The 27,750-nt window shown below is 34.7% G+C and overlaps 3 protein-coding genes across 3 annotated transcripts; all 3 read left to right on the top strand.

Moving 5' to 3' along the window:
- The first annotated feature begins 841 nt into the window (after positions 1-841).
- Positions 842-1,819, top strand: LOC139889420 (uncharacterized). The gene has a single exon (XM_071872374.1). The coding sequence runs from the start codon at positions 842-844 to the stop codon at positions 1,817-1,819; it is 978 nt and encodes a 325-aa protein (XP_071728475.1).
- A 959-nt stretch (positions 1,820-2,778) lies between these two features.
- LOC139889419 (uncharacterized) lies at positions 2,779-3,456 on the top strand. The gene has a single exon (XM_071872373.1). It carries the CDS (start codon positions 2,779-2,781, stop codon positions 3,454-3,456), a length of 678 nt encoding a protein of 225 aa, XP_071728474.1.
- Positions 3,457-3,549: 93 nt separating this feature from the next.
- LOC139889418 (uncharacterized) lies at positions 3,550-4,455 on the top strand. Its single transcript, XM_071872372.1, has 2 exons — positions 3,550-3,978; positions 4,135-4,455. Exons 1-2 carry the CDS (start codon positions 3,550-3,552, stop codon positions 4,453-4,455), a joined length of 750 nt encoding a protein of 249 aa, XP_071728473.1.
- The last annotated feature ends 23,295 nt before the right edge of the window (positions 4,456-27,750 follow it).

The raw sequence follows: 27,750 nt of genomic DNA, 5'->3' as shown, positions 1-27,750 counted from the left end.
CTCTATCGTCGCACAAAGGGCATCCGATGTCTTCAATTTTCATTTCACGAACCGAGAAATTGAGGCGTCTAGACAATCTATTCCAAGACACTCTCCAAATGAACACATTGATCTTACGGGGTGATTGCTTAGACCATCTCGTGTAATTATCCGAAGAATGCACGAGAACGAGTATTACCCACCTCATATCCACTGATCATATACATAGCATTGTGTATGTATATTTTATTTGCTAAAGGCTAAAAACAGATGTCGCGCGAGGTATACCCAAAAGGTTCGACATATTCGCTAAAAGTTAAGTCTGCAGATTAAGGCGCAATAATAAAAGACTGCGGGTTATCTTCGCTAAATTATCGCGGACAGCAGTTAAATCCACACACCGCGAATATTTCGAATACTATAAATAGGGAGTTTGGCCTCTCATTTATAGGTTGTTGATTCCCTGCCATTTACCTAGACCTTTGTAATTTTCACTTGTGACTTTGACCAAGGAAGATTTACATCGAATTAAGGTGAATCATGCTAATTAACAATCAAGACCGGGTCGGGGTGGTTGATCACTTGATTGAAAAGTGAAAGACGATCATCAGGGCCTAAAATAATCATCAAACATCCCATCCTCCATCTTTATCATTGCACTCAATCCTTAATTAAGTAATTCATTAATATAGGATTGATCAATTGGCGCCATCCGTGGGACTCGTGAAAAATTAAACTTGAAATTTTTGTTTTGTGCTATCAAACAATAATTTGGCTTGTTTAATTTTAATCGTGTATTATTTTGATGATTCACAGGCGAATACGTTCAAAATTTGTGGCAGTTTGTTTGTTTTTTGAAATAATGAATGATAAAGGGAATCTTTGCGATACTGCTGTCACTATGCAAGCAAATGCTCAAAAAAGAGGAAGAAAGCGAAAATCATCAAAAATGCTTCAAAACTGGCAGTTCGCGCCAATAAGTTTTCCCAAAATGCAAAGCGAAGATTTCTCTGAGATGCCAATAGTAATATCGTGCAAAATCGCGCAAACTGGAATCACAATTATGAAAGTTCATGTTGATAATGGCAGTAGTGTTGACATTATTTACGAACAATGCTTTGTTAAACTGCCGGCGAGTATTAAGGCAAACTTAAAACCAACTGCAGCCTCGCTAACTGGTTTTGCGGGCGAATCTTCATTACCTATAGGGTTATTGTCTCTAAATGTTGAGCTTTTTGATGAAAATGATGCCAATTTAGTGCGCCAAGCACAGTTAGATTTCTATGTTATGCGGACTTCTTCTCGCTACAACATGTTGCTGGGCAGATCCGCGTTGGGTAAATTTGGAATTGTTCCATCTACCATTCATAGCATGATTAAATTCACAACGCGTAAAGGTATTGCAACGATCAGTTCAACGAGCGTCATGCCTATTTGTGCGGCTGTAAATGTGAAAAGTGCAGTTCAAGAAAGCGTTGATGTTGCGGATAACATGGTAGTGGTTAATCTAGAGTATCCTGATCAAAAAATTAAAGTTGGTTTAAATATTAGTGCGGATACAAAAAAGCAGATTGTGCAGTTGCTTACGGAGTACATGGATGTTATTGCTTGGTGTGAGAACGATATGACGGGCGTACCGCGTCATATTGCAGAACACAAACTCAATGTTAATCCTGCATTAAAGCCTGTAGTTCAGAAGCGCAGGGGTATGTCCCTAGACCGCGCTAAGTGGCTATGCGAAGAGGTAACAAAGCTGGTGACAGCTGGTATTTTGCGCGAGGTTCAATACCAATCGTGGATTGTGAATCCAGTTTTGGTAAAAAAGCCTGATGGCTCGTGAAGAATGTGCAATGATTTCAAAGACCTAAATAAAGCATGCCCTAAAGATAATTATCCGCTTCCATAAATTGATTTAAAAGTGAAATCATTGCATGCTTTCCCGTAAAAATGTTTTCTGGATGCGGCGATAGGATATCATCAGACCCCAATGGCTAGGGAAGATGCAGATAAAACCGCTTTCCATACAGGCAAAGGCATATTTTCTTATATAATGATGCCTTTTGGTTTAATCAATGCGGGTGCAACATATCAACGGCTAATTGACACTACGTTTGAAACCAAAATTGGGCGCAACCTCGAAGCTTATGTAGATGATTTGGTAATTAAAAGCACAACGCAAACGTGTATTTTAGATGATATGCGAGAAACATTTGATACTTTGCGAAGAATAAATATGAAGCTTAATCCGTCGAAGCGTAGTTTTGGCAAAACAGAAGGAAAATTTTTGGGATATCTTGTCACTGAGCAGGGTATTCAAGCTAACCTAAAAAAGATAGTGGCCATTGAAAACATGACTGCGCCTAAAACTATTAAAGAAGTGCAAAGTTTGACAGGTAAGCTAGCCGCGTTAACGCGTTTCTTATCCAAGGCTGCTGAAAGGCAATTACCATTTTTCAAAACTTTGAAAGGTTGCTTAAAGCAAAAAAGTTTTGTATGGACAAGTGAAGCTGAAACCGCATTTCAGGAAATGAAGAAGTTGTTGAAAACTTTACCTACGCTAACAACACCAATTAAAGGCGAAACTCTTTACCTATATATATCAGTGGCAAATGAAGCTTTCGGCTCAGTTCTAGTTGCGGAAAGGGAAAAATACAAAAGCCAGTGTATTTTGTCAGCAAAGCTATTGCGGGAAGAGAAATAAACTATGCGCCCATTGAAAAATTTGTGTACGCGCTTATATTAACATCGCGAAGGTTGAGAAGATATTTTCAAGGGCACCCGGTACATGTGCTAACTAACATGCCAGTCAAGCAAGTTTTAACAAAACTAGAAATATCTGGTAGGCTTGCGTTGTGGGCAGTGGAATTAGGTGCTTATGAAATCTCTTACCTTTCGCACAATGCTATAAAAGGCCAAGTTTTAGCAGATTACCTTGCGAAGATGTCTGGTGAGTTGGAGGTGTTCAATGAGAGAACTGAGTTAAAGCCAGTGCAGGGCGAAACTTGGGATTTGTTTACTGATGGAGCCTCATGTGCAGAAGGCGCGGGCGCAGGTTTGGTGTTAGAAAGCCCAAGTGGCGAGGAACACACATACGCGCTACGTTTCAATTTCGATGTAACAAATAATGAAGCTGAATATGAAGCGTTGCTTGCGGGTTTAAATATCGCGCATAAAATGAATATCACCAAGCTTCGCGCTTTTACAGATTTGCAGTTAGTGGCAAATCAGTTTAGCGGCTCTTTCGATGCACGTGATCCCGCAATGCAAAAATATTTGAAGTTATTGCAAGATTCAGCTGTGCGGTTTGAGCATTTTGAGCTCGCGCAAGTACTAAGGAGTCAAAATATGAAAGCGGAAGCGTTAAGTAAGTTGGCCGCTTTAACATTTTCCCACTTTCAAAAGCAAGTTTGGGTTGAGGAATTGCCAAGTAAATCCATAGATAATGATTTAATGGTTGCGTCTGTGGAAGAAGAATAGCCAAATTGGACGGAGCCAATTATGCAATATATACTCAATAGTGTTTTGCCAAATGATAAACGCGAAGCTTGTTTAGTTCGCGAGCGAGCACCAATGTACATCATTCAAAAAGATATTTTATATCGTAAGTCATATTGTGCCCCAATGATGCGGTGTGTTGGCCCAATTGAAGCCGAGATGATAGTGGATGAAGTGCACAATGATTCTTGCATATTACATTCAGGCTATAAAACTATTGCGGCCAAAATTATGCGGATGCGGTATTTTTGGCCATCTTTATATCATGATGTTGCAAATATTGTTAAGCGTTCTAAGAGTTTCCAAAGGTATGCGCCGCATAATAGGATGCCAAGGCATGATATGATTCCTGTTAATTCGCCATGGCCATTTCACAAGTGGGCTATTGATATTGTAGGACCATTTCCCGCAGGTCCTGGCAATGTCAAGTTCCCAATTGTAGCAATTGACTATTTTACAAAATGGGTTGAGGCTAAGACGGTTCGCACTATCACTGGAGTGCAAGTGCGTAATTTCATTTGGGAATATATTGTCTGTAGATTTGGTATTCCACGTGAATTAGTTAGCGATAATGGCGCACAAATAGCGAAAGATACTTTTAAAACATGGTGCACTGATTTAAATATAGTTCTAAAGTTTACATCAGTGGCACATCCATAGGCTAATGGTTTGTGCGAAGTAACTAACCGCGACATTGTGAGCGGTATTAAAAAGTGGTTATATGAAAATCGCATTGGTTGGGTGGACGAGCTACCCAACGTATTGTGGGCGCATCGCACTACTTTTAAGAAAAGCACTGGGGAAACACCCTTTAGCTTAGTATATGGTTCTGAAGCAGTAATACTCGCTGAAATTCGTGTGCCAACGCATAGAGTTGCTAATTTTGATGAAGAAGCAAATGGCGAAGCATTGTGCGAAAACTTAAATTTAATGGAAGAGCGAAGATTAATAGTTGCTATCAGGGAAGCAAATAACAAATAGCAAATTGCCAAATATTACAACAAAAGAGTGCGCGCATTGTCCTTTGATGTAGGCGAATGGGTACTGCGAAATAATGATGCAAGCCGAACAGAAAAACTTGGTAAATTGGGACCAAACTGGGAGGGTCCTTATCAAGTTGTGGCAATTAATGCGGCAGGATCATATAAACTCGCAGACATAGAAGGGCGAACTCTCCCTAATGCGTGGCATTCTGCTTTATTAAAGCGATATTATGCATAACTTGGCAAAAATAAAATGTTGGCCAATGCACATGTGTATTCAAAGTGAAAAATGAGATGTAAAACTTGCATTTGCTATTATTCTGTGTGTTTTTGTTTTAATTTTTGCAAGTCTTGATCACACTTGTAAGAATATGAAAAGTAAACACTTGTAAGAATATGCGAAACGTTTGTTCGTATTGAGAAGAATAATCATACTTTGTGGAATACTTACCATATTCTATAATATTTTACAATGTTGGTATGTTTCGCAAAGGCTAAGTCATTTAGTGATGAACTTGCCCACTTACGCAGAAATTAATTATCGCGAAAGGAAGTTAATTCCTAAGTATTTGATTTTGCCATACTTATATGCTTCGCGGTGCTAATTAATTGCCTAAGGATCGTTTTGGCAGACTTAGAAGATTCATAACGTATAAATATATACACAGATTGTTTCGCAAAAGTACATACTTATTATGTGCACGATAATAAAAGTTGGAAATTGCAAAGGACAAGTCCGTGTTATGAATATTATTGATAAAGCGCTATATAAATATAAGTACTTGCAAAAAATATACAAAAAAGTGAAAATTTTATTAATGATAACGCAGAGATAGCTGCGTGCTATTTTTACATAATAAAATTTTATTCCTTAGATAAGTCAAGCTTGATAATGTCATCTGCAGTGGCATCATCCCGCTTGCTTATCGCTGTTACTTTGTTGATAGGGATCTCCGCTATGCTTTCCCTCAGCAACAGCAAAGACAGACTGAGCATCTGCCACAGAGCATAGGCGGTCCGCTATGTCAGTCGGTAGCGGCTCCGGCAAAAGGCGGTGCATGGAAATTTGATCCATGAATTCAACTCTTTCGCACAATTGTAGTGCAGCGGCGTATGTTGAAAATTTAGCAGAAACAGGGTACGAATTGAGAATTTTCCTTGACAACTCGGGCAGATGTTGGCGAAGCTTTGCGAACTCAAGCTCCGCAGAAGCTTTAGCAGCTAGAGCGTTGTCCCGCTCTACAGTAAGCTTTACAACATCCTCTGTTAGCGCTTTAACAGTGGCTTGAAAGTTGTTTTCTTTATATGCCGCAGCAGAAACTTGTGGTTTTAAATCATCAACAGCAGTTTTTGCTGCGGTAAGCTCATAAGACAGATCAACACAGCGCTTTTTGCTGTCTGCAGCTTTAGCCTTCTCAGTAAAATATTTGGCCTTCTCAGCATCAAGAACATTGAAGAATTGCACTTGACGGTACATCATGTCGTATGCTGAGTTAAGCGCCATGTAGAAGTTCTGCACGAAGCAATTGTGTGTTTCAGGTACAGGAAGCTTTGTGAATTCATGGCGAAGTTCGTCTGAAATCGCCAGCTTCATCTGATGGCGTTGGTCCAACGCCGCGGATGAAGAAGTGAGGTATATCCTGAGAGTCCGTCAACGCTCACCCCATAGGAGTTGGGTGGAGTGCAAAATAACTCAGTAATTTGTGCGGCGGTGTCAGGACTGGGGAAAACTTGATCACCGGTTGATTCACCTGCGATAAAAATATATTCATAAATTAGCGAAGAAGCATAAACAATGCAAGTGTTGTAATCATGCGGTAATGTTCAGGACTTACTCATTTGTTGCTCACCCTCATAATCAGATATAACCGGATTATCAAAAAGGGTGGTGTCACGCTGTTTTAACTTTTTGCTTTGCGATGATGGTGGCGTCTGGTATGGTCGTTTGGCAGAGCCTAGTTTTGTGAGGGGTGATTTAGAAGTTAAATCGACAATTGGAATCGTCTGCTTCTCCTTGCCAGACGATGCTGTCGATTTACACTCCGGCTCGTTAGTAGTTTTGTAATCAGCTTTTCGGGTTCACTTTGCTATCAACCTCGTCGATCTTCATTATTGATGATGAGTAAGTTGTGAGTAATGTAAAAGTTGCGAAAATTGATTGTGTAACGACCCGACTTTTTCGACTTGCTTTTGTGCCTTGTGCTTTCACGAAACTGCGTATTTGTGCGTACTGAGCTAGCAAATGCTCTGGGATCTTTAATCATGATTATTTACTCTCGTTAATATCTTACAACGTGCTATTAAGTGCGTAATCACTTAACTTGATACTCGAATGCTTTTACGACCGTTGGTGTCACTTATCGTTTTAAACGAGATACGTACTTGGTACACGTTAAATTTTTGTCGTAATTGGAATGTTATGACTGCGTAAACTTGATTGTTATTTATTATAACAATTACTTGGCTTAAGGGCTTATTTAATTAAGTTTAGTGTTCACTAATGCTTACTAGTTACCTTAATGGACTTAACACCGTAATTGACTTTCCATGGCCCGACTTGTCTTTGTGACACACGCCTTTCACGAATAATATTTCGAATATTATTTACATTCATGATTAATTCTTATTAATCATTTTTAATTAACTAATGTAAGTAGTTAATTACTTGGGCTTTTATTAATTTGTTGCTTACTTACTTGGGCCCTTATTATTTTTGGACTTGGAAGCCCACCCTACTTTTCTTAATGGACTATTAGGAGCCCAATTTTATGCTAGTAATTTATTAAGACTAAACTAGATTAATTAAGCTAAGTTGGAGACAAAAATGTTTCAAGCATGCAAGACCTCTTTCCCATACATTTAACTTTAATCCATTTTAAGCTTACACCGTCTTCCAACACTTGAAAGATCACTTTTGACTTACCCTTTTTGGACTCCAAAACCGTGGGTTTTGAATGGGGAGGGAGATTCCATTTTCATTTTTTTGTTACTTATTTACTAGCCTTGACTTCATTTCACACATACACATAATACTTACACTTATTTTCTCTCAACTTTTCTCTCAAATTGTAAGTAACAAACTTTATTTTTCTTCTCTTTTCTTCCTTGAATTCGAAATCAATCATCATCATTTACTTAGTTCTAGTTTGTTGTTTGTTGTTAAAGATCAAGTTCTCTAGCTTGTATCTTCATGTAATCTTGTATCTTCCATCTTTGTTTGATGAGAAATCAAGAACAAGGATCTAAGTTCTATAACTTATGGTTCTACACTTAAGATGTTATAAAGATTTAAAGTTCATAAGCTTTATAATCATACTTGTGTTCATGTTTTGTAACTTAAGGTTTATTTTCTTAAAGATCCAAGCCTTGGCTTGAATCTTCTTAAGTATGAACAAGCATGAACTTATTACTTGTAGATCTAGTTTATTTCTTTCTTTTGTATGTAATTAAATTCGTGGCTTATTTATTGGTCAAGAATTACTAGTTAATCTTGATCTCATTATTCTTGAAACTAAAGTTTAAACTTTGTAAGTTCAAGAACATGGAAGTTTAACTTTCTAGTTATAACTTCATACACTTATGTTGGATCTAAGTTTCTATAACTTATGGTCTTCCAATTTTGTTGTAAACAAGAGCTTATAAGCTTATATACATTTTACAAGATTAAAATCTAAGTTTCATAGCTTATGGTTTTATTAAAGTAAAGATCCAAGTTTTATAACTTAGGATCTAACTTAAGAACACTAGATCTAGACTTTCTAGTCTAGGATCTTTAAGATCTAACTAAGATCTAAGTTCTACAACTTAAGATCTTGTTTATTTAGTTTACTTTCAAGTTTATAGCTTTATATTACTATTAGAACTCATGTATGTGTCGGATCTAAGATCTTGATGTAACTTTGGTTCATCAAACTACTTACAACACTTAAATGAGTTGTGCTACATATCTTACACATACACTAGTTTTATGATGGTCAAAACTTAGTAAAGATGATGCAAACCCATCAACGAGTTGTACACTTGAAGCTACAAGCATCAAGGATGAGAACCGTGATGAGCATCAAGCACCAAGAACCCACCAGAGCACCTTACCTACTGTTTTCTGGAACTGATCAGTAACCTGGGCTACGGTAAAAGTTAATTTCCAGATTGTTCGGTTCGATTAGATGACTTTTTGTTTAAGACTCGCCTTAATCCGATGTACGGTTTAGGATTTATAGCCTTCCGAAAGTCACTACACCCTTTTAACGTTGTGCTGAAATTTCTGACCTACTCGCAGTTAAACCATCGCCACGCTCAAAGGAAGACGAGTTTGGTTCTGAATTTTGGTCAGCAACTAGTGGACTCACATACTGAGCCATAGCCACTGATTACACGTCTTTTCAATTTACGTAGAGGTCGTAGAAGCTGATCAAAGTTAGCCTTTGTTTCGATCTCTATTCTTGATTGAAAACTTACTTTACCCTTTTGACTTATGATGAATGATGATGACACTTAAGACCTAATTTATATACATTTAAACCTTTGGGATGATTTACTGGATTAAGTAACTTTTGACTTGGGTTGAGGACCTTTCGGACCAACTACTTGCAAACTTATCTCGAATCAACTTAACTACTTTACACTGTGAGTTATAGCATCCCATTTTACTTTAACTATTTTGGGAACTAAGAATACATGCGCATTTTACATTTTACATACTAGGCACGAGTACTTAAACTATATATATGTGTGGGTTATACAACGGCATAAACTTTCCCCTTAGCTCGGTAACGTTTAGTCATTGGTCTTTGAACCGGTGAACGCGAATCTTAGATATGGATCCATAGGGTTTGACATCCCCACTCGGGCTAGTCGCGCTAGCATTTAACGGGTGTTTAATACTTTGTAAACATACGCACTCGCCAAGTGTACTTTTAGGGGGTGATATATACGTTAAGTTAGTTACCAAGTGCCCACGGTTGAACATATACTTTATCATACTGATTTGAATTACTGATTTAAACTGCTGGTTGAAGCACTGAAATCTCGTGGCCTACATTACATTACTGATTACGAACAAACTATAGCTCACCAACATTCGTGTTGACTTTTTAAGCATGTATTTCTCAGGTGCTAAGACGTTATTGCTTCCGCTGTTAGACTTGCTGTCTTGGTGTTACAGATTTGCTGTGTTAGACTTCCGCTGCACTACTTAGAGATGTCTCAATCATGGAACTTTTATTTTACATTCATAGCTTACGTTATTTTCAAACAATGGCTTTGTAACGACCTTTGGGTCACCTACTTATGTTTATGCTTCTATTCATAGGAAGCACATTATCTTTTGTAAAACGCTATATTTTCATGAATGCAAAACTGGTTTTCAAACAGCATATAGTGTATGACCTTGTAATGATCCTGTTGTTAATGATCCGTACACGATGGTTTTGTACGGGGCATCACAGATTGTGAATTTGATTAATTGCGAATATGTTAAGTGGCGAGTAAGAATTTTGTGGTCAATGATGCCGATATATATATATATATATATATATATATATATATATATATATATATATATATATATATATATATATATATATATATGTATATATATATATATATATATATGTATATATATATATATATGTATATATATATATATATATGTGAGATGGGAATGTTAATCGGTTATGATTAAGTATCCATTATGATAATTAACGGTAACAATTTTCGCCAACGGACAGAAACGGTAACTTTGTTTAATCTAACGGTAACAAAGATATAGCGAAACACTACAATGCGGTTTGCGGCCACAAAAATTGCGAATTTTATTTTAGAGTTTATCATGATTGATGTGCGTAGAGGTGTATACAAAATAGTAGTAATTTTTACTAGGAAATACTATTAAATACGATACAATTTTACACAAGTTATTTATTTGTTTATAGAGTGGATATACCTAAACCTTGCTAAAACACTTATAGGCAGTGTACCTAATCGTACAGTAGTGTAGTTTTTAGTAAGTCCGGTTCGTCCACAGGGATCTTAGCCAAGTTTAACGCTATATTTTTAAAACTATAATTGTAAATATATAAATATATATAAGTAGTATTATTATTATAAAAGGGGGTTTTTACCGTTTAATGTCCGGTTTGTCGATTTTAAAACTTTAGTCGCAGTTAAAACCTAATGTAAAATCTTAAATATATAAAAGACTTAATTTAAAACGTAAAGTAAATGACAATAATTAAAGTGCGATAAATAAAATGACAATAAATTAAAGTGCGATAATTAAAAGTGCAATTAAATATGAAATAAAGGAATTATGCTTATTTAAACTTCCGTAATCATGATGTTTGACGTGTTGATTTTTAGTTTATTACCATGGGTTAATTGTCCTTTGTCCTGGATTATTCAATATGTCCGTCTAGTTTTTGTCCATAACAGTCCATCAGTCATAAATATAAAGTGCGAGTGTCCTCGACAAATTATCCTTATATCCGAAGTCAAATATTCCAACTAATTGGGGACTTAAACTATAATTACACCAAGTGTCCTTGTATATAATTCACCCCTGTTTTAATAAGTCCATTAACTATTAATCCATTCCCGTGTCCGGTTAAATGAACGATTATTAGTACTTATAAATATCCCGCCCATCGTGTCCGATCGAGTGTATATGGTTATTTATAGGTATGTCCAATTGTAAATCTTTATATTAAATTAACAAACTATCATTTAGTTAAACAAATATAAAGCCCATTAATAGCCCATAGTCTAATTTCCACAAATGTCGTTCTTTTGTTCAAACCCCAATTATGATACAAAGCCCAATTACCTAATCTTTAATATTTTAGCCCAACATCATGATTACTTTGGCTTAAATAAGCATAATAATAACTTAGCTACGAGACATTAATTTAAAAAGGTTGAACATAACTTACAATGATTAATAGCGTAGCGTTACACGGACAGAATTTCGACTTACACCCTTACAACATTCGCTAACATACCCTTATTATTAAAATTAAAATTAAAATTAAAATTATAATATATATATATATATATATATATATATATATATATATATATATATATATATATATATATATACACGAGTGAGAGATAGATAAAGAAAAAGATGTGTTTACATTCGCTCAAAACTGCGCCTTTTATAGGAATGTGGCCTGACACTGTTCACCATGCGATCGCATGGAATTATAGCCTCCAGGCCATGCGATCGCATGGCCTGCTTTTCCAGCTCACATGAGTTTGTTTGCTTTCTTGCCGACGGTTTAATAAATAAATATAATATATAAATAATTTTAAGAATTATTTAAATATTATATTATATTTATGTGCATAGTTGACTTGTAATTTTCGCTCCGTTGTGTCGCGCGTTGAGAGTTGACTCTGGTCCCAGTTCCGGATTTTCGAACGTCCTTGTGTATAATTTAATATCTCGTATTTTGCGTTTTGCGTCTTTTACTCTTGTAATTTTGAGACGTTTCTCATCAATAATTTGAACCACTTTGATTGTACTTTGTACTTTTGAGTTTTTTGGTCGTTTGCGTCTTCAATTCGTCGAATCTGTCTTTTATCTTCACCTTTTATTATTTAAACAAATATCACTTGTAAATAGAACAATTGCAACTAAAAGCTTGTCTTTCTTGAGGGATAATGCTATGAAATATATGTTCGTTTTTAGCATTATCAAATATTCCCACACTTGAGCGTTGCTTGTCCTCAAGCAATATAGTCTTGAAATACAAATACTAGAATCACTTCTTTATTCTTCACACTTTGTACATCAGTGATTTCTATACGGCGGTATGAACAATGGTAGTAACAATGTGGTTTACAGTCCCACATGACTATGAAAATTTAGATCCTTTAGAAAATTGGATCTTTATGAAAACATTTGATCTTTTGAAAATTCAATCTAGCTTTTACCCAAGATAAGTTTTCCGGAATAACCCTTCACCGGTGTTTGCAAAATTGTTTTTGTGGGTTTTGTGGGTTTCAGATTTGAAAATTTTGGCTCAAAACTTATGGTTTTGTGTCACCCACTTGCTAACCTTGTATTGGGAAAGCAACACGTCCAGTATACTTGCTCCGTATATTACCTTTCGGTAAACTACCGTCCGGTTGTAAAGGAAAGCGTTGAACAATCAACTATTAAGGCAATGTCCCCTGACATGCTTTTAATTATGGTCTATATCGTGTCGGATGCAATTACTATCCTTTGTAGGAGCAATAGTAAAGATCTACCTATAGTTTTTTGGTCTGGCACAAGGTCCTGTCTTTGACCATGCTATGCAACCACCGTTCTTACGGTTGACACCCGATTTGGTTCAGGTGACCTAATGAATTTCAGGTAAATTCCTAGGATTTTACGTTCAATGGTAATGAACGCATTAAAAATGGGTTTTCAGAAAAAAAATCGATTTGTAATTTGATCAAAATATTTTCTCGTTCAAGCTCGAGTTTAGATATCATCGAATTCCATGAGTTTGTAATTCTCGATCTTTAAAGTCAATCTCAAGGATTGAGTAATATCAGGCTTAAAAGCTGATTTTTAATCTTTAAGGAGATTATCCTTTCTGGGGGTCTGATTCATTAGTCTTATCAAGCTAATTTACACGGCGCCCTCCCCATTTTACGAGACAGATCCTCTCATAGTTAGGATAAGTCTGACCACTTGGCGACCCTGTTTGATGCTGAGGTCCGTGGATTTCCAGCTGATTTTCGAGAAAACTTTTCAAGGTTTTTCGTAGACTCTACAACTGGTCTGGACGACAACTTTCTGACCTAAATCAAGAAGCGCGTGTCTTTTTCAGAAGACTTTACTTCCTTCTAATGATGGAATTGATTCATCGTGTAGATCCATCTTTTCTTTCAAATATATTATAAGAAATTGGGTAAAACTGATAAAATTGTCCAAAACAAAAATATCTTCAGTTATTTGTACAAAAATATGTGATATGTGTTTTAAATAACTTGGTAAATTTTTCCCACACTTGGCTTTTATTTTCCTTTCTTTGCCTTTTTATTGTCCTCTATTCCATTTTAAATGAATTCTAACATTTTGGGTTGTTTCTCAATTTATGTCCTTTCCGAGGTAACAATAATTTCGGTGTTAACACCTAGTTTTATCGTTCATAAATATGTATAAACATGATTTTGAATTCATTTATTTGAAAATTTTGAAATTTTTTTACTAGAATTGGGTAGTCAGTATACAAGACTAGGGCTGTTCTTTATTATCAGAGAGCACTAGATTCTAATACAACTACTGCGTTACTAGTATTTTTAATGGTAACCAAGTGTATAAGTCAAAAATTTTAAAAATCCGAAAGAATTTAACCCCTTCCCACACTTAAGATCTTACAATGTCCTCATTTGCAAGAAATCAGTAACAATTTAAATTATTGAGGGTGATTAGCGTAGAAAAATGATTAAATTTTACCAAAGTTTCCAAACATATTGGCATTTGTTTGCTGAATGATAAATGGTGCACATCATTTGTTTATTCCGTCTTGTTGTTACATCACATTTGTTTTTCGTTTTGTCGTCAAAATTAGTAGCTTTTGCTGAACTTAATGCCAGTCTTTGAAAATGCGCTGTTTTACCCTGTTGTATACAATTGACAATATACATACATACAAATATAAACATGTATGATAATTTGAAATGGGACTTAAAATCCCACTTTCAAATTAAATATGAAATATTAGTACAACATAATAAAAATATTAAACATTACAATAAAAGTATCAATATTTGTATGTTTAAACATAAATAAATAAAAATCATAAAAATCACCAACGGAACTATATCAATCTGGATAGGGGTTCCAGTTCATGTCGTCGGTCGGGTTCCATGGTTGGTGATAGGTGTACTGGTAGGCCTGGTTAGGCTCGTAGAGAGTATATGGTGGTCTCATCTCGGGCTGGTGTGGAGGATAGTAAGCGGGTCGGGTCGGTACGTAGTGATCCTGAGGTGATAGCCGGCTCATGATCTGACGCTGATGATAGTCCCATCTATCATGCTTTCGTTGCCTGGAATGCTCGTACTCATTCCGGGCTTGCCACTGCTCGTACCGTCTATGTCTCTCCTCGTTTGTCATTTCTACCTCATCTACACGCTGGTAGACGTAAGTCATAGCCTCCCTAATGACATCCCTAATGTCATCTGCTTCCTCTATTTCCACATCTGAACCTCTCTCTACCTGAGGATGATTACCAACATATGGTATTGCCTGATTGCGTCTGCTCTTTAATACCTTAGCACCCTGATAGACCCTCAATCCTAAAGGCTCAACCTGTTCCCTACATACCAAAAGTGGACCCCCTTGATCCCTATCTACACCCAAATACTCTCCAATGAGAGTAACAGAAATACCTCCTCCTATTATTCCCCCTTCCTGTATTCCTTCCACCATCTTAGACAAATAAAAACCAACACAGTAAGGGATATTAAAAAAGCCTCTTGGGTCTCGAATACACTTTAGGTAAAATAAATCATGTAAGGTCATTTTCTCCTTGTTGTGACCTCTATGTGTAATCGAGTTAGCCAGAAATCTATGAATTATACGAAGTTCGGCTTTGTTAATATGTAAGTAGGTATGTGTTCCTGCCCGCCCAAAAACATTAAAATCTGACATACGCCTCCAGACGGCGTTAGCATCAAAATTCCTATCTACCCTTTCACCATGATAAATCAAGTTTATACAATCGGGTAATAGTAATTCAGCGGGCATATATATCTGTAAAGCCCTGGCCATGTCCAGGATGGACATCCTGTACATCCTACGGCCAAGTATAAATCTAAGAAAACTTCTATCATCTAACCTATCTACATCCGCATTTAATGCTATAGTACTCATAAGCTCAACACACCATTCCTTATATACAGGTCTACGAATGGTGAATAAACGTTCCCAATCGGGAAAATAAGAGCTGCCATACCTTTGGATCAAATGATGTCTAACTGAGTTAACTAGTTGGACCCTTTCTAAAGGCTCCCAATCGATTACCCTTGGCACTTCTACATTTTTCGGTACTAGTTTGAATTTGTTACTTTGATATGTTGGGTAATCTTTCCAGCTTCGATCAAATCTTAGATTGGGATGCAACTGTTCTTCATGAATCGTTGGGTGAGCTACTATCGGATGCATCGGAAATACTACGTAAGCATCAACATATTCTTGATGCGAATCATAATAAGGTACGTGTTGATCAGGTTGTTGTTGTTGTTATTCCTGTTGTTGCTCCGGTTCATATTGCATTTCTGATTCAGGTTCTGGAGCAGGTTGTCTAGATGATGATGATGCACCATCAGTATCGGTAAATCTCTGCAAAACACATTAAACAAAAAATTTGTGCATCCAAATATGCATTAGTGTTAGCAAAATAACAAATCAACACAATTACAATAACATGTTTAATCAAAATTAAACTTATACACATTTTCACAATTTTAACAATTCTACATTTTTTTTCAAATAAGCATATATGAAAATATTTACAAAGTTCATAAGCATTCAACTCAAATAACATATTAAAACAACCATTACTAGCAATTAAACAAGTTTCAAATGGCATTTACATCAATTTAATCAAGTTCATGAATTTTATACCTAAAAAGTCCACTTTAATTCTCAAAAATCATGTTTAGAATCAAAGTTTGGATCATTTAGCTACCTAAACATGTTACACTACTTAATTTAGCAATAATTCATGACAAAAATCAGCCATAACATGTTTATATCAAAAAGCCCCAAATTGTTCAAGAACACAAACCCTAGATTCCTCAAATTTTTGAAGTTTTTGGCTTCAAATCATGTTAAATAGCATCAATCTAGGTTATACATGCATAATATACTAACAATTTAACTCTAATTACACTAGAAATTGACAAAATCAAATTAGGAAAATTATAGCTCAAGAACACTAAAAATCAAATTTAAAGAGCTTTAGGGGTGAAATTTTTACCTTCTTTGAAAAGCTTCTGAACAATTTCATGATTAGAGCGAGAAATTTGACGAATTATGGTGAAAAATTGCAAATTTTTGAGTGTGTTTGGGAGTAGGTTCGTATATGTGTGTGTGCTTGTGGTGAAGACAGAACAGCGAGCTGCTCTTGTATCTGACCAGAAATTAGGCCTCATGTGATCGCATGAGGTTGCAGTGTAAACCCCATGCGATCGCATGGGGTCCCTTTTTTTTTATTTAAAAAAAAACTTTATACTTTTAAAATATAGATTAATAAATTTTAAAAATTTGTCTCTTTTTAGGAGTGAGGGCGTTTCGGATCATTGTCCTAGTCCGTCCCTCGACAAAATTTTAAAATTTGTCATTTTTAAGCGCAGTTTTAAAAACAAAGATTTTTGGGTTTTTTAATGTTTTTGGCATATTTTAACTCAATAAGATTAAAAAATAATGATAATAAAAGTTCTCATCCCTCCCTTGGGTAGAGCAATTTCGGTTCAACGACCTAGTTTTCAACTCACGACGAATTTTAAAAATCATATTTTTAACTTAGTGAAATAAAGTAAATTTTTGTTTTTAAATTCACACCAAATTTTAATTTAAAATGCATAAAATTAAAAATTCATATTATTAAAATTTTAAAAATTCACACCAAATTATATTATATTTTTGTTTTTAAACATACAAACTTATATTAAAAATATTAATTTGTTCAAATATTTACAAACTTAAATATATTGATTTAAAAAGATTTACAATATTAACTTAATATTTAAATATTAATTTTAAAAACAAGGTAAAAATTAAAAATTAAAATCTTTTTGGTCTTTTATCCCACTTTAATCAATCAAATATTATCAAAAATATACGCCCCTCTTTTCGGTAAAGTAATTTCGGTTCAATGACCTAGTTTTACTCCTGACGAATTTCTGAAATATTTTGGGTTGATTGATTAAAGATATTTATACCTTAAGAATAAACGGTAAATTTGGCAGTGATGTAATAAATTTTTGTATGATATCAATAATTTCGGTTACGCATACCTAATTTTATTGAATACCAATTTAATACTTTATAGCGAACGATTCAGTGTTTATTATCAAAAGGTTAAAAGCAATAAAAATAAAAAATAAAAACTGTACATACTTACCTGTGAGAAAGAATTCTCAGAGACCTGCTTAGCCGACTCATAGGAGAGTCGTGTGATTTAGTTTTCCATAGCTACATAAGCATAACCTCGAATCTTTAATATCTTTTCTTCTAAACATATAAACGATCCTTCTCTGCATAGAGTAACAAATTCGTTATTTGAATATGTTTGATTATTTGAACATTTACCTTCATGTGACCTTTTTCCGCATTTATAACATCTTTCAAGGTGTCGTGCTCTTCTTTTTGTTGCAGATTTTGATCTTCCTTTACCAAAATGTATGTTATGATGATCTTTTCTGAGTTCTTTTCTTACTTCATCACATCTGCTTCTTATTACTGACACCAGGTCACTCAGGAGTGTGTCATTATTACGTTTAGTAATCAAAGCGTGTAGCATTAGACCATGGTTCAGATCAAAGGAATTCTTCATATTGTAAATCCTAAAAAAAAAAAAAATTCAGAATGGGGTGAGAAGACTAATTCTTTAGGGTCTGCTAGGGAAAGACCATTCGAATTCCATTCTCGAGAACTACACCAAAACAGAATATCTAACTCTAACAGAAATACATATTACCCTAAAAATATTCGAACCTTCCCACACTTAGTTAGCTGTGGTGTCAAAATTGTGATTAACTTCATCTTCAACTTCCATTGGATTATCTATGTAATGTTTAACTCTGTGACCATTAACTTTAAATTCAATCCCATTTGAATTTATTAACTCTACTGTTCCGTATGGAAAAACTCTTTTGACTATAAATGGTCCAGACCATCTTGATTTCAATTTTCCAGGAAATAGCTTGAATCGTGAATTGAAAAGAAGAACTCTGTCTCCTTCTTTAAATTCTTTTGAACTTGTGATTCTTTTATCATGCCATTTCTTCGTTCTTTCCTTATAGATTAACGAATTTTCATATGCTTCATGTCTTAATTCTTCCAATTCGTTTAGTTGACTTAATCGTAGACGTCCATCTTCATGTAAATCAAGATTACATGTCTTCAAAGCCCAAAATGCTTTGTGTTCAATTTCTAATGGAAGATGACATGCTTTTCCATAAACAAGTTTAAAAGGTGTGGTTCCAATTGAAGTTTTGTAGGCTGTTCTAAAAGCCCAGAGTGCATCCTCCAATTTCATGGACCATTCCTTCGGATTTGATCCTACGGTTTTCTCTAGAATATGTTTTGAAAGCTCAGTTGGTATTTTCAACTTGTCCACTTGTCTGTGGATGATACGCGGTTGAGATTTTATGAGTTACTCCATATCTTTTGAGAACTTTCTCAAGTTGATTATTACAAAAATGAGTACTCCGATCACTTATTAAAGCTTTCGATGTTCCAAACCTGGCAAAAAGACGTTTTAAAAAGTTGACTACAACTCGTGCATCATTAGTTGGGAGAGCTTGTGCTTCCGCCCATTTAGATACATAATCAATGGCAACGAGAATGTAGAGATTATTATGAGATTTTGGAAATGGACCCATAAAGTCAATACCCCAAATGTCAAATACTTCACATACTTGGATGACATTTTGTGGCATTTCATCACGTTAACTTATTTTTCTGGCCCTTTGACATGCATCACAGGATTTGCAAAGAAGGTGTGCGTCTTTGTAAATTGTAGGCCAATAGAATCCAGCATCATAAACTTTTCTTGCTGTTAGTTGAGGCCCATAATGCCCTCCTGTTGGTCCTGTGTGATAATGGTTTAAGATTTGACTAGCTTCATCCCCGAATATGCATCGGCGTATTATTCCATCGGGACAACTTTTAAACAAATGTGGATCTTTTCAGAAATAATGTTTTATATCACAAAAGAATTTCTTCGTTTTTGGTACGATAATCCTTTTTCAAAGAATCCACATACTAAGTAGTTTGCATAGTCTGCAAACCATGGAATTTCACTATAATCTATCTTCAATAGATATTCATCAGGAAAGTTATCTTGTATGGCTGATTCATTTAGAACTTCTAATTCAGGATTTTCAAGACAAGAAAGATGATCAGCGGCGAGATTTTCTGCTCCCTTTTTGTCTCGAATTTCAATATCGAACTCTTGTAAGAGTAAGATCCAACGGATTAATCTTGGTTTGGCATCTTGTTTCGAAAATAGGTATCTAAGAGCAGAATGGTCAGTATAGACCACCGTTTTAGCTAGAACGAGATATGGACGAAATTTGTCAAAAGCAAATACAATAGCAAGGAGTTCTTTTTCAATAGTTGTGTAGTTCGTTTGTGCTCCTTGTAACGTCTTACTAGCATAATAAATAGGTTGAAATCGTTTTTCAATCCTTTTTCCTAAAACGGCTCCCATTGCAAAATCACTTGCATCGCACATGAGTTCAAACGGTAGATTCCAATTTGGGGTTATCATGATCGGCGCATTAGTGAGTTTTTCTTTAAGAATATTAAAAGATTTGATGCATTCATCTGAAAAGATGAATGGAGCATCCTTTTCTAGGAGTTTATTCATAGGAGTGGCAATTTTAGAAAAATCTTTTATGAAACGTCGGTAAAAACCGGCATGCCCTAGAAAACTCCTAACTCCTCTAACATTGGTGGGATGTGGAAGTTTAGCAAATACATCTACTTTAGCTCTATCCACTTCAATTCCTTCCTTTGAAATTTTATGACCGAGAACGATGCCTTCTTTAACCATGAAATGGCATTTCTCCCAATTAAGAACTAGATTTGATTGTTCGCATCTAATAAGCATTCGTTCAAGATTAACTAGACATGATTCAAATGTATCACCGAAGACTGAAAAGTCATCCATGAAAACTTCCATGCATTCTTCTATCATGTCGTGAAAAATCGCCATCATGCACCTTTGAAAGGTTGCAGGGGCGTTGCAAAGTCCAAATAGCATGCGTTTGTAAGCAAAAGTACCATAAGGGCACGTGAATGTGGTTTTCTCTTGGTCCTCGGGTGCTATTGGGATTTGAAAATATCCGCAAAAACCATCAAGAAAATAATAGTAACTGTTTTCGGCTAATCTTTCCAACATTTGATCAATGAAAGGTAAGGGAAAGTGATATTTTCTGGTGGCGTTATTTAATTTTCTATAATCAATACAAACACGCCATCATGTTACAGTCCTAGTAGGAATAAGCTCATTTTTCTCATTTGTGATGACAGTCATGCCACCCTTCTTTGGTACGCATTGAACTGGGCTTACCCATGGACTATCAGAAATTGGATAAATTAAACCTGCGTCTAGCAGTTTAATAATTTCTTTCTTAATAACATCTTGCATATTAGGATTTAGTCTTCGTTGGCGTTGCACATACGTTTTATGACCTTCTTCCATAAGGATTTTATGTGTGCAATATGAAGGACTTATTCCTTTAATATCATGAATCTTCCATGCAATAGCTAGTTTATGAGCTTTTAGCACAGAAATGAGTTGAGATTTTTCATTTTCAGTAAGAGAAGACGATATTATTACAGGTCATTCAGATTCACCATGTAAATAAGCGTATTCCAAATGGTTTGGAAGTGGCTTTAACTCTAATGTCGGTGGTTCTTCTATCGATGATTTGTATCGATATCTGTCTTCTTCTTTTAGCATTTGAATTTCTTCTGTTGTTAGTTCATATCCATTAACCATGAGTGTGGCTAACATTTCAGATTCATCAATTGGTTCAGTTCCTTCTCCTAAAGAACATTCTCCTGTTCCTTGTAATTCTGGAAATTCTTCTAACAATTCTGCATGTGAATCTATAGTTTGAATATAATAACATGTATCATCTGCAGATTGCGGTTGTTGCATAGCTCTATCAACTGAAAAGATAACACTCTCGTCCTCTATACTTAGGGTCAGTTTCTTACCGAACACGTCTTTTATTGCTTTAGCCGTGTTTAAGAATGGTCTTCCTAATATGAGAGGAACTCGAGAATCTTCTTCCATGTCCAGAATAACAAAATCTACTGGAAATACTAAAGTACCAACTTTAACTAGCATGTTCTCCATTATCCCTCTAGGATATTTTACTGATCGATCGACTAGTTGTATGCTTATTTGTGTTGGTTTCAATTCTCCAAGGTCTAGTTTAGCGTATAGTGAATATGGCATTAAATTTATACTAGCACCTAAATCTGCCAATGCTTCTATTGAACTAAGACTACCCAGAAAACATGGAATTGTGAAACTTCCTGGATCTGAAAGTTTTTCTGGTATCTTATTCAATAGCACTGCAGAACAATTAGCATTCATTGTAACAGCCGAGAGTTTTTCCATTTTCTTTCTATTTGTGATTAGATCTTTCAGAAATTTAGCATATCCAGGCATTCCTGAAATTAAATCAATGAAAGGAAGATTGACATTTATTTGTTTAAACATATCCAAGAATTTGGATTGCTCGGCTTCAAGTCTTTCTTTTCTCATTTTACTCGGGTAAGGAAGTGGTGGTTGGTATGGTTTAACATAAGGTTTAGCCTTAATTGTGTTATCTTCATTAACCTTTTCAACTACCGATTCTGTTTCCTTATCTTGTTCAGGTTGTGGTTCTTGTGGTGTAGGAATAGCTTCATCAGAAATTACAGGTATTTCAGGTGGTTTAAGTGTAATACCACTTCTTGTGGTAATGGCTTTAGCTGTTTCATTCCGGGGGTTAGTATTTGTATCACTAGGTAGACTTCCCGGTTTTCTTTCACCTATTAATCTTGCTAGGTTACTTACTTCTTGTTCCAAATTTTGAATAGAAGCTTGTTGATTTCTAAATGCTTGAGCATTTTGTTCATTGGTTTGTTTCTGAGATGTGAAAAACTGCGTTTGAGATTCAACTATCTTCGACATCATATCTTCTAAATTTGGCTTTTTATCATCGATTTCTGGTGGTTTGTTTTGAAAAATAGGTCTTTGCTGATTGTAAGTATTATTGGATACTTGCTGATTGTTAGGACCTTGTTGGTTGTTGTATGGAACATTTCGGTTATAATTCTGGTTTTGATTGTAGATTGGTCTTGGCGGTTGATAATTATTCTGATAATTATTTCCAGGCCTTTGGTTCATGTATGAAACATTCTCTCTTTGTTCCATTGTTGGTTCAATACTGAGACAATCTTTTGTCAAATGTGGTCCTCCACACTGCTCACAACTAATTCTTATTGAGTGAATATCCTTAGTCATCTTTTCCATTCGTCTCTCGACAGCATCTATCTTTGCAGAAATGGAATTAAAGTCATGGCTAGGATCGGCTCTAGCTGCTTTAGATGATCTAACGATATCTTTTTCTTGGTGCCACTCATGTGAGTGGGAAGCAGTGTTATCAATAATTTTGTAAGCGTCAGTTGCGGTTTTCTTCATAATGGAACCACCAGCTGCTATATCGATGTCTTTTCTTGTAGTGATGTCACATCCTTGGTAGAATATTTGTACTATTTGACAAGTGTCTAAACCATGTTGCGGACATCCTCTTAATAACTTTCCAAATCTTGTCCACGCCTCATATAGAGTTTCATTTGGCTTTTGTGTGAACGTAACAATTTCTCCTTGAAGTCTCACGGCTTTAGATGCCGGAAAGAATTGTTTAAGAAATTTTTCAACTAAGACGTCCCATGTATCAAAATCCCCTTCAGGTAATGATTCTAACCAATCTTTGGCTTCTCCCTTTAAAGTCCAGGGAAATAACATGAGATAGATCTGTTCATCCTCCACTTCTCGGATTTTGAATAAAGTACAGATCCTATTAAAGGTACGAAGATGTTCATTTGGATCTTCCTTCGGCGCACCACTAAATTGGCATTGATTAGTTACCATATATAGAATTTGTCCTTTGATTTCATAATCTGGCGCATTAATGTCAGGTTGAGTAATTGCGTGACCTTGGCCAGTGCGTTTAGCTCTCATTCGGTCTTCCATACTTAGAGATTCCAGATTCTCCATTATTGAGTTGGTTGAATCTGAATCACTAGAGGATTCTGATTTAATGGGTTGTTCCTCGACAATCTCCGTTTGAATGATTGGTGGTTTCGGAGGAAAGATTAGTGGTTCAGGATCTCTGAATTGTTCCTGAATATCCTCCGGATTCTCAATTGTGAGATCGGGTTCAAAAAATGGATTATCGGAAATTTGAATTGGAGTACTTGGTTGACTGGATGACGATTCTAAAGAAAAATCAACGGCGACAATATTGGCTAGATGTCTTGATCGAGTTACAGGTGGTGAACGTATAAAAGGTGGTGAACGTTTTGCTCGGTGCATTCACTGAATATCCTATTAGTTATAAAAGATAAAAATTATATAAGTTATCAAATTAATAGACTTTTCTGATTTTGCCCACGTTTCGAATAGCCAATAGATGCAGCAGGTAGCCAGGACCCTTTAAATCGGAAGCCCACAACTCGCCACTAACAAATCCAACTATTACTACGAACCAGAAAATTTAGGATGTCTATCAATTTAACCGCTTAAAATAATTTTTCGTTGAAGTTTAAAGAAATTTTAGAGAAGAAATAGAAAATTCTATGTCCTAAAAACTAGAGCGTCGAGAAATAAGAAAGAAAAAGAGTGCGTCGAAAAATGTCAAAAAATAAAAGGTCGAAAAATAATAAAAAGAACGTAGCGCATCGAAACTTAAAAGTCTAAAAACTAAGAATTAAAAGTTGCGTCTAAAAGTATTAAAGCTTAAAAGGAATACTATATCCAAAACGGTAATAACTTAAAAAGTACTAAAATTTATAAAAAGGCGTCGCAAAATTCTAAAGCACCTAAATCTTAGTCTAAAGAAAAAGCACTTAAGGGATTTTACGGCAAAGCCTAAAAATCTAGAAAATAAAAATAACTATGGCAAAAACTATGACTTAAAACTAAATACGAACGATAAAAATACAAATCACGTACTAAATAATAAAAATATACAATTTATAAAAAGAGACAAAAAAATGATAAAATTACTAATTTTTATAAAAAATATTAATTTTATATTATATATTTTATAAAAGTATTAGGTTTATAATCTAATAAAACTAATTTAAACTAAATAAAACAAATTAAATACTAAAACTAAAATAAACTATAAATTAATTAAACCCTAATTAGGTTAATATTAATAATTATTATTAATTTTAAACCCTAATTCGATGGAACTGATGTACCAGGCCTGTCAAATCACTCCATGCGATTGCATGGAGTGTAGGTTAAAATATCATGTGATCGCATGAGTCTTGGATCCAGCTCAGATATTGGGCTGCTACAGTACCAGGCCCGAATGTTTTTTTTTTTTTTTTTCTATTTTCTATTTTATATTTATACAAAATATGTATAAAAATTAAATAAAAATTAATGTTTTAAATAAAAATAAAAACTTTATAATTTTATATATTTTAAACAAACTCTTAAAAATATATATATTTTGTTTTTCTTTTTATATTTTTGTATTTTTTTAATAATTAAAATGTATTTTTACAAAAGCGTATTTTTACAAAAGTAAACTAAGAATCTTTTTTTTATAGCGTTTCGCTTCCGGCATTTAAGCAGTTACCCGGCAGCGGTGCCAAAAATACTTGATGTGCGTAGAGGTGTATACAAAATAGTAGTAATTTTTGCTAGGAAATACTATTAAATACGATACAATTTTACACAAGTTATTTATTTATTTATAGAGTGGATATACCTAAACCTTGCTACAACACTTATAGGCAGTGTACCTAATCGTACAATAGTGTAGTTTTTAGTAAGTTCGGTTCGTCCACAGGGATCTTAGCCAAGTTTAACGCTATATTTTTAAAACTATAATTGTAAATATATAAATATATATAAGTAGTATTATTATTATAAAAGGGGGTTTTTACCGTTTAATGACCAGTTTGTCGATTTTAAAACTTTAGTCGCAGTTAAAACCTAATGTAAAATCTTAAATATATAAAAGACTTAATTTAAAACGTAAAGTAAATGACAATAATTAAAGTGCGATAAATAAAATGACAATAAATTAAAGTGTGATAATTAAAAGTGCAATTAAATATGAAATAAAGGAATTATGCTTATTTAAACTTCCGTAATCATGATGTTTGACGTGTTGATTTTTAGTTTATTACCATGGGTTAATTGTCCCTTCTCCTGGATTATTCAATATGTCCGTCTGGTTTTTGTCCATAACAATCCATCAGTCATAAATATAAAGTGCGAGTGTCCTCGTCAAATTATCCTTATATCCGAAGTCAAATATTCCAACTAATTGGGGACTTAAACTATAATTACACCAAGTGTCCTTGTATATAATTCACCCCTATTTTAATAAGTCCATTAACTATTAATCCATTCCCGTGTCCGGTTAAATGAACGATTATTAGTACTTATAAATATCCCGCCCATCATGTCCGATCGAGTGTATATGGTTATTTATAGGTACGTCCAATTGTAAATCTTTATATTAAATTAACAAACTATCATTTAATTAAACAAATATAAAGCCCATTAATAGCCCATAGTCTAATTTTCACAAGTGTCGTTCTTTTGTCCAAACTCCAATTATGGTACAAAGCCCAATTACCCAATCTTTAATATTTTAGTCCAACATCATGATTACTTCGACTTAACTAAGCATAATAATAACTTAGCTACGAGACATTAATTTAAAAAGGTTGAACATAACTTACAATGATTAATAGCGTAGCGTTACACGGACAGAATTTCGACTTACACCCTTACAACATTCGCTAACATACCCTTATTATTAAAATTAAAATTAAAATTAAAATTAAAATTATAATATATATATATATATATATATATATATATATATATATATATATATATATATATATATATATATATATATATACGAGTGAGAGATAGATAAAGAAAAAGATGTGTTTACATTCGCTCAAAACTGCGCCTTTTATAGGAATGTGGCCTGACACTGTTCACCATGCGATCGCATGGAATTATAGCCTCCAGGCCATGCGATCGCATGGCGTGCTTTTCCAGCTCACATGAGTTTGTTTGCTTTCTTGCCGACGATTTAATAAATAAATATAATATATAAATAATTTTATGAATTATTTAAATATTATATTATATTTATGCGCATAGTTGACTTGTAATTTTCGCTCCGTTGCGTCGCGCGTTAAGAGTTGACTCTGGTCCCGGTTCCGGATTTTTGAACGTCCTTGCGTATAATTTAATATCTTGTATTTTTCGTTTTGCGTCTTATACTCTTGTAATTTTGAGACGTTTCTCATCAATAATTTGAACCACTTTGATTGTACTTTGTACTTTTGAGCTTTTTGGTCGTTTACGTCTTCAATTCGTCGAATCTGTCTTTTGTCTTCACTTTTTATTATTTAAACGAATATCACTTGTAAATAGAACAATTGCAACTAAAAGCTTGTCTTTCTTGAGGGATAATGCTATGAAATATATGTTCGTTTTTAGCATTATCAATGATACATTTGCTATGCGAAATATACCATTACAAACTGGGGGACTTGATCATATACATAGCATTGTATATGTATATTTTATTTGCTAAAGGCTAAAAACAGAAGTCGCGCGAGGTATACCCAAAAGGTTCGACATATCCGCTAAAAGTTAAGTCTGCGGATTATGGCGCAATAATAAAAGACTGAGGGTTATCTTCGCTAAGTTATTGCGGACAGCAGTAAAATCCGCACACCGCGAATATTTCGAATACTATAAATAGGGAGTTTGGCCTCTCATTTATAGGTTGTTGATTCTCTGCCATTTGCCCGGACCTTTGTAATTTTCACTTGTGACTTTGCCCAAGGAAGATTTACATCGAGTTAAGGTGAATCATGCTAATTAACAATCAAGGCCGGGTCGGGGTGGTTGATCACTTGATTGAAAAGTGAAAGACGAACATTCATGGCCCAAAATAAGCATTAAACATCTCATCCTCCATCTTTATCATTGCACTCAATCCTTAATTAAGTATAATTCATTAATATAGGATTGATCAATGGCGTCTGGTATGGTCGTTTAGCAGAGCCTGGTTTGGTGAGGGGCGATTTAGAAGTTAAATCGACAATTGGAATCGTCTGCTTCTCCTTGCTAGATGATGCTGTCGATTTACACTCCGGGCTCGTTAGTAGTTTTGTAATCAGCGTTTTCGGGTTCACTTTGCTATCAACCTCGTCGATCTTCATTATTGATGATGAGTAAGTTGTGAGTAATGTAAAAGTTGTGAAAATTGATTGTGAATT

This window comes from Rutidosis leptorrhynchoides, chromosome 2 (assembly GCF_046630445.1).
Source record: "Rutidosis leptorrhynchoides isolate AG116_Rl617_1_P2 chromosome 2, CSIRO_AGI_Rlap_v1, whole genome shotgun sequence".
NCBI lineage: Eukaryota > Viridiplantae > Streptophyta > Magnoliopsida > Asterales > Asteraceae > Rutidosis > Rutidosis leptorrhynchoides.
The sequence above is the reverse complement of the archived record's forward strand: the minus strand, read 5'-3'. Positions and strand labels throughout refer to the sequence as shown.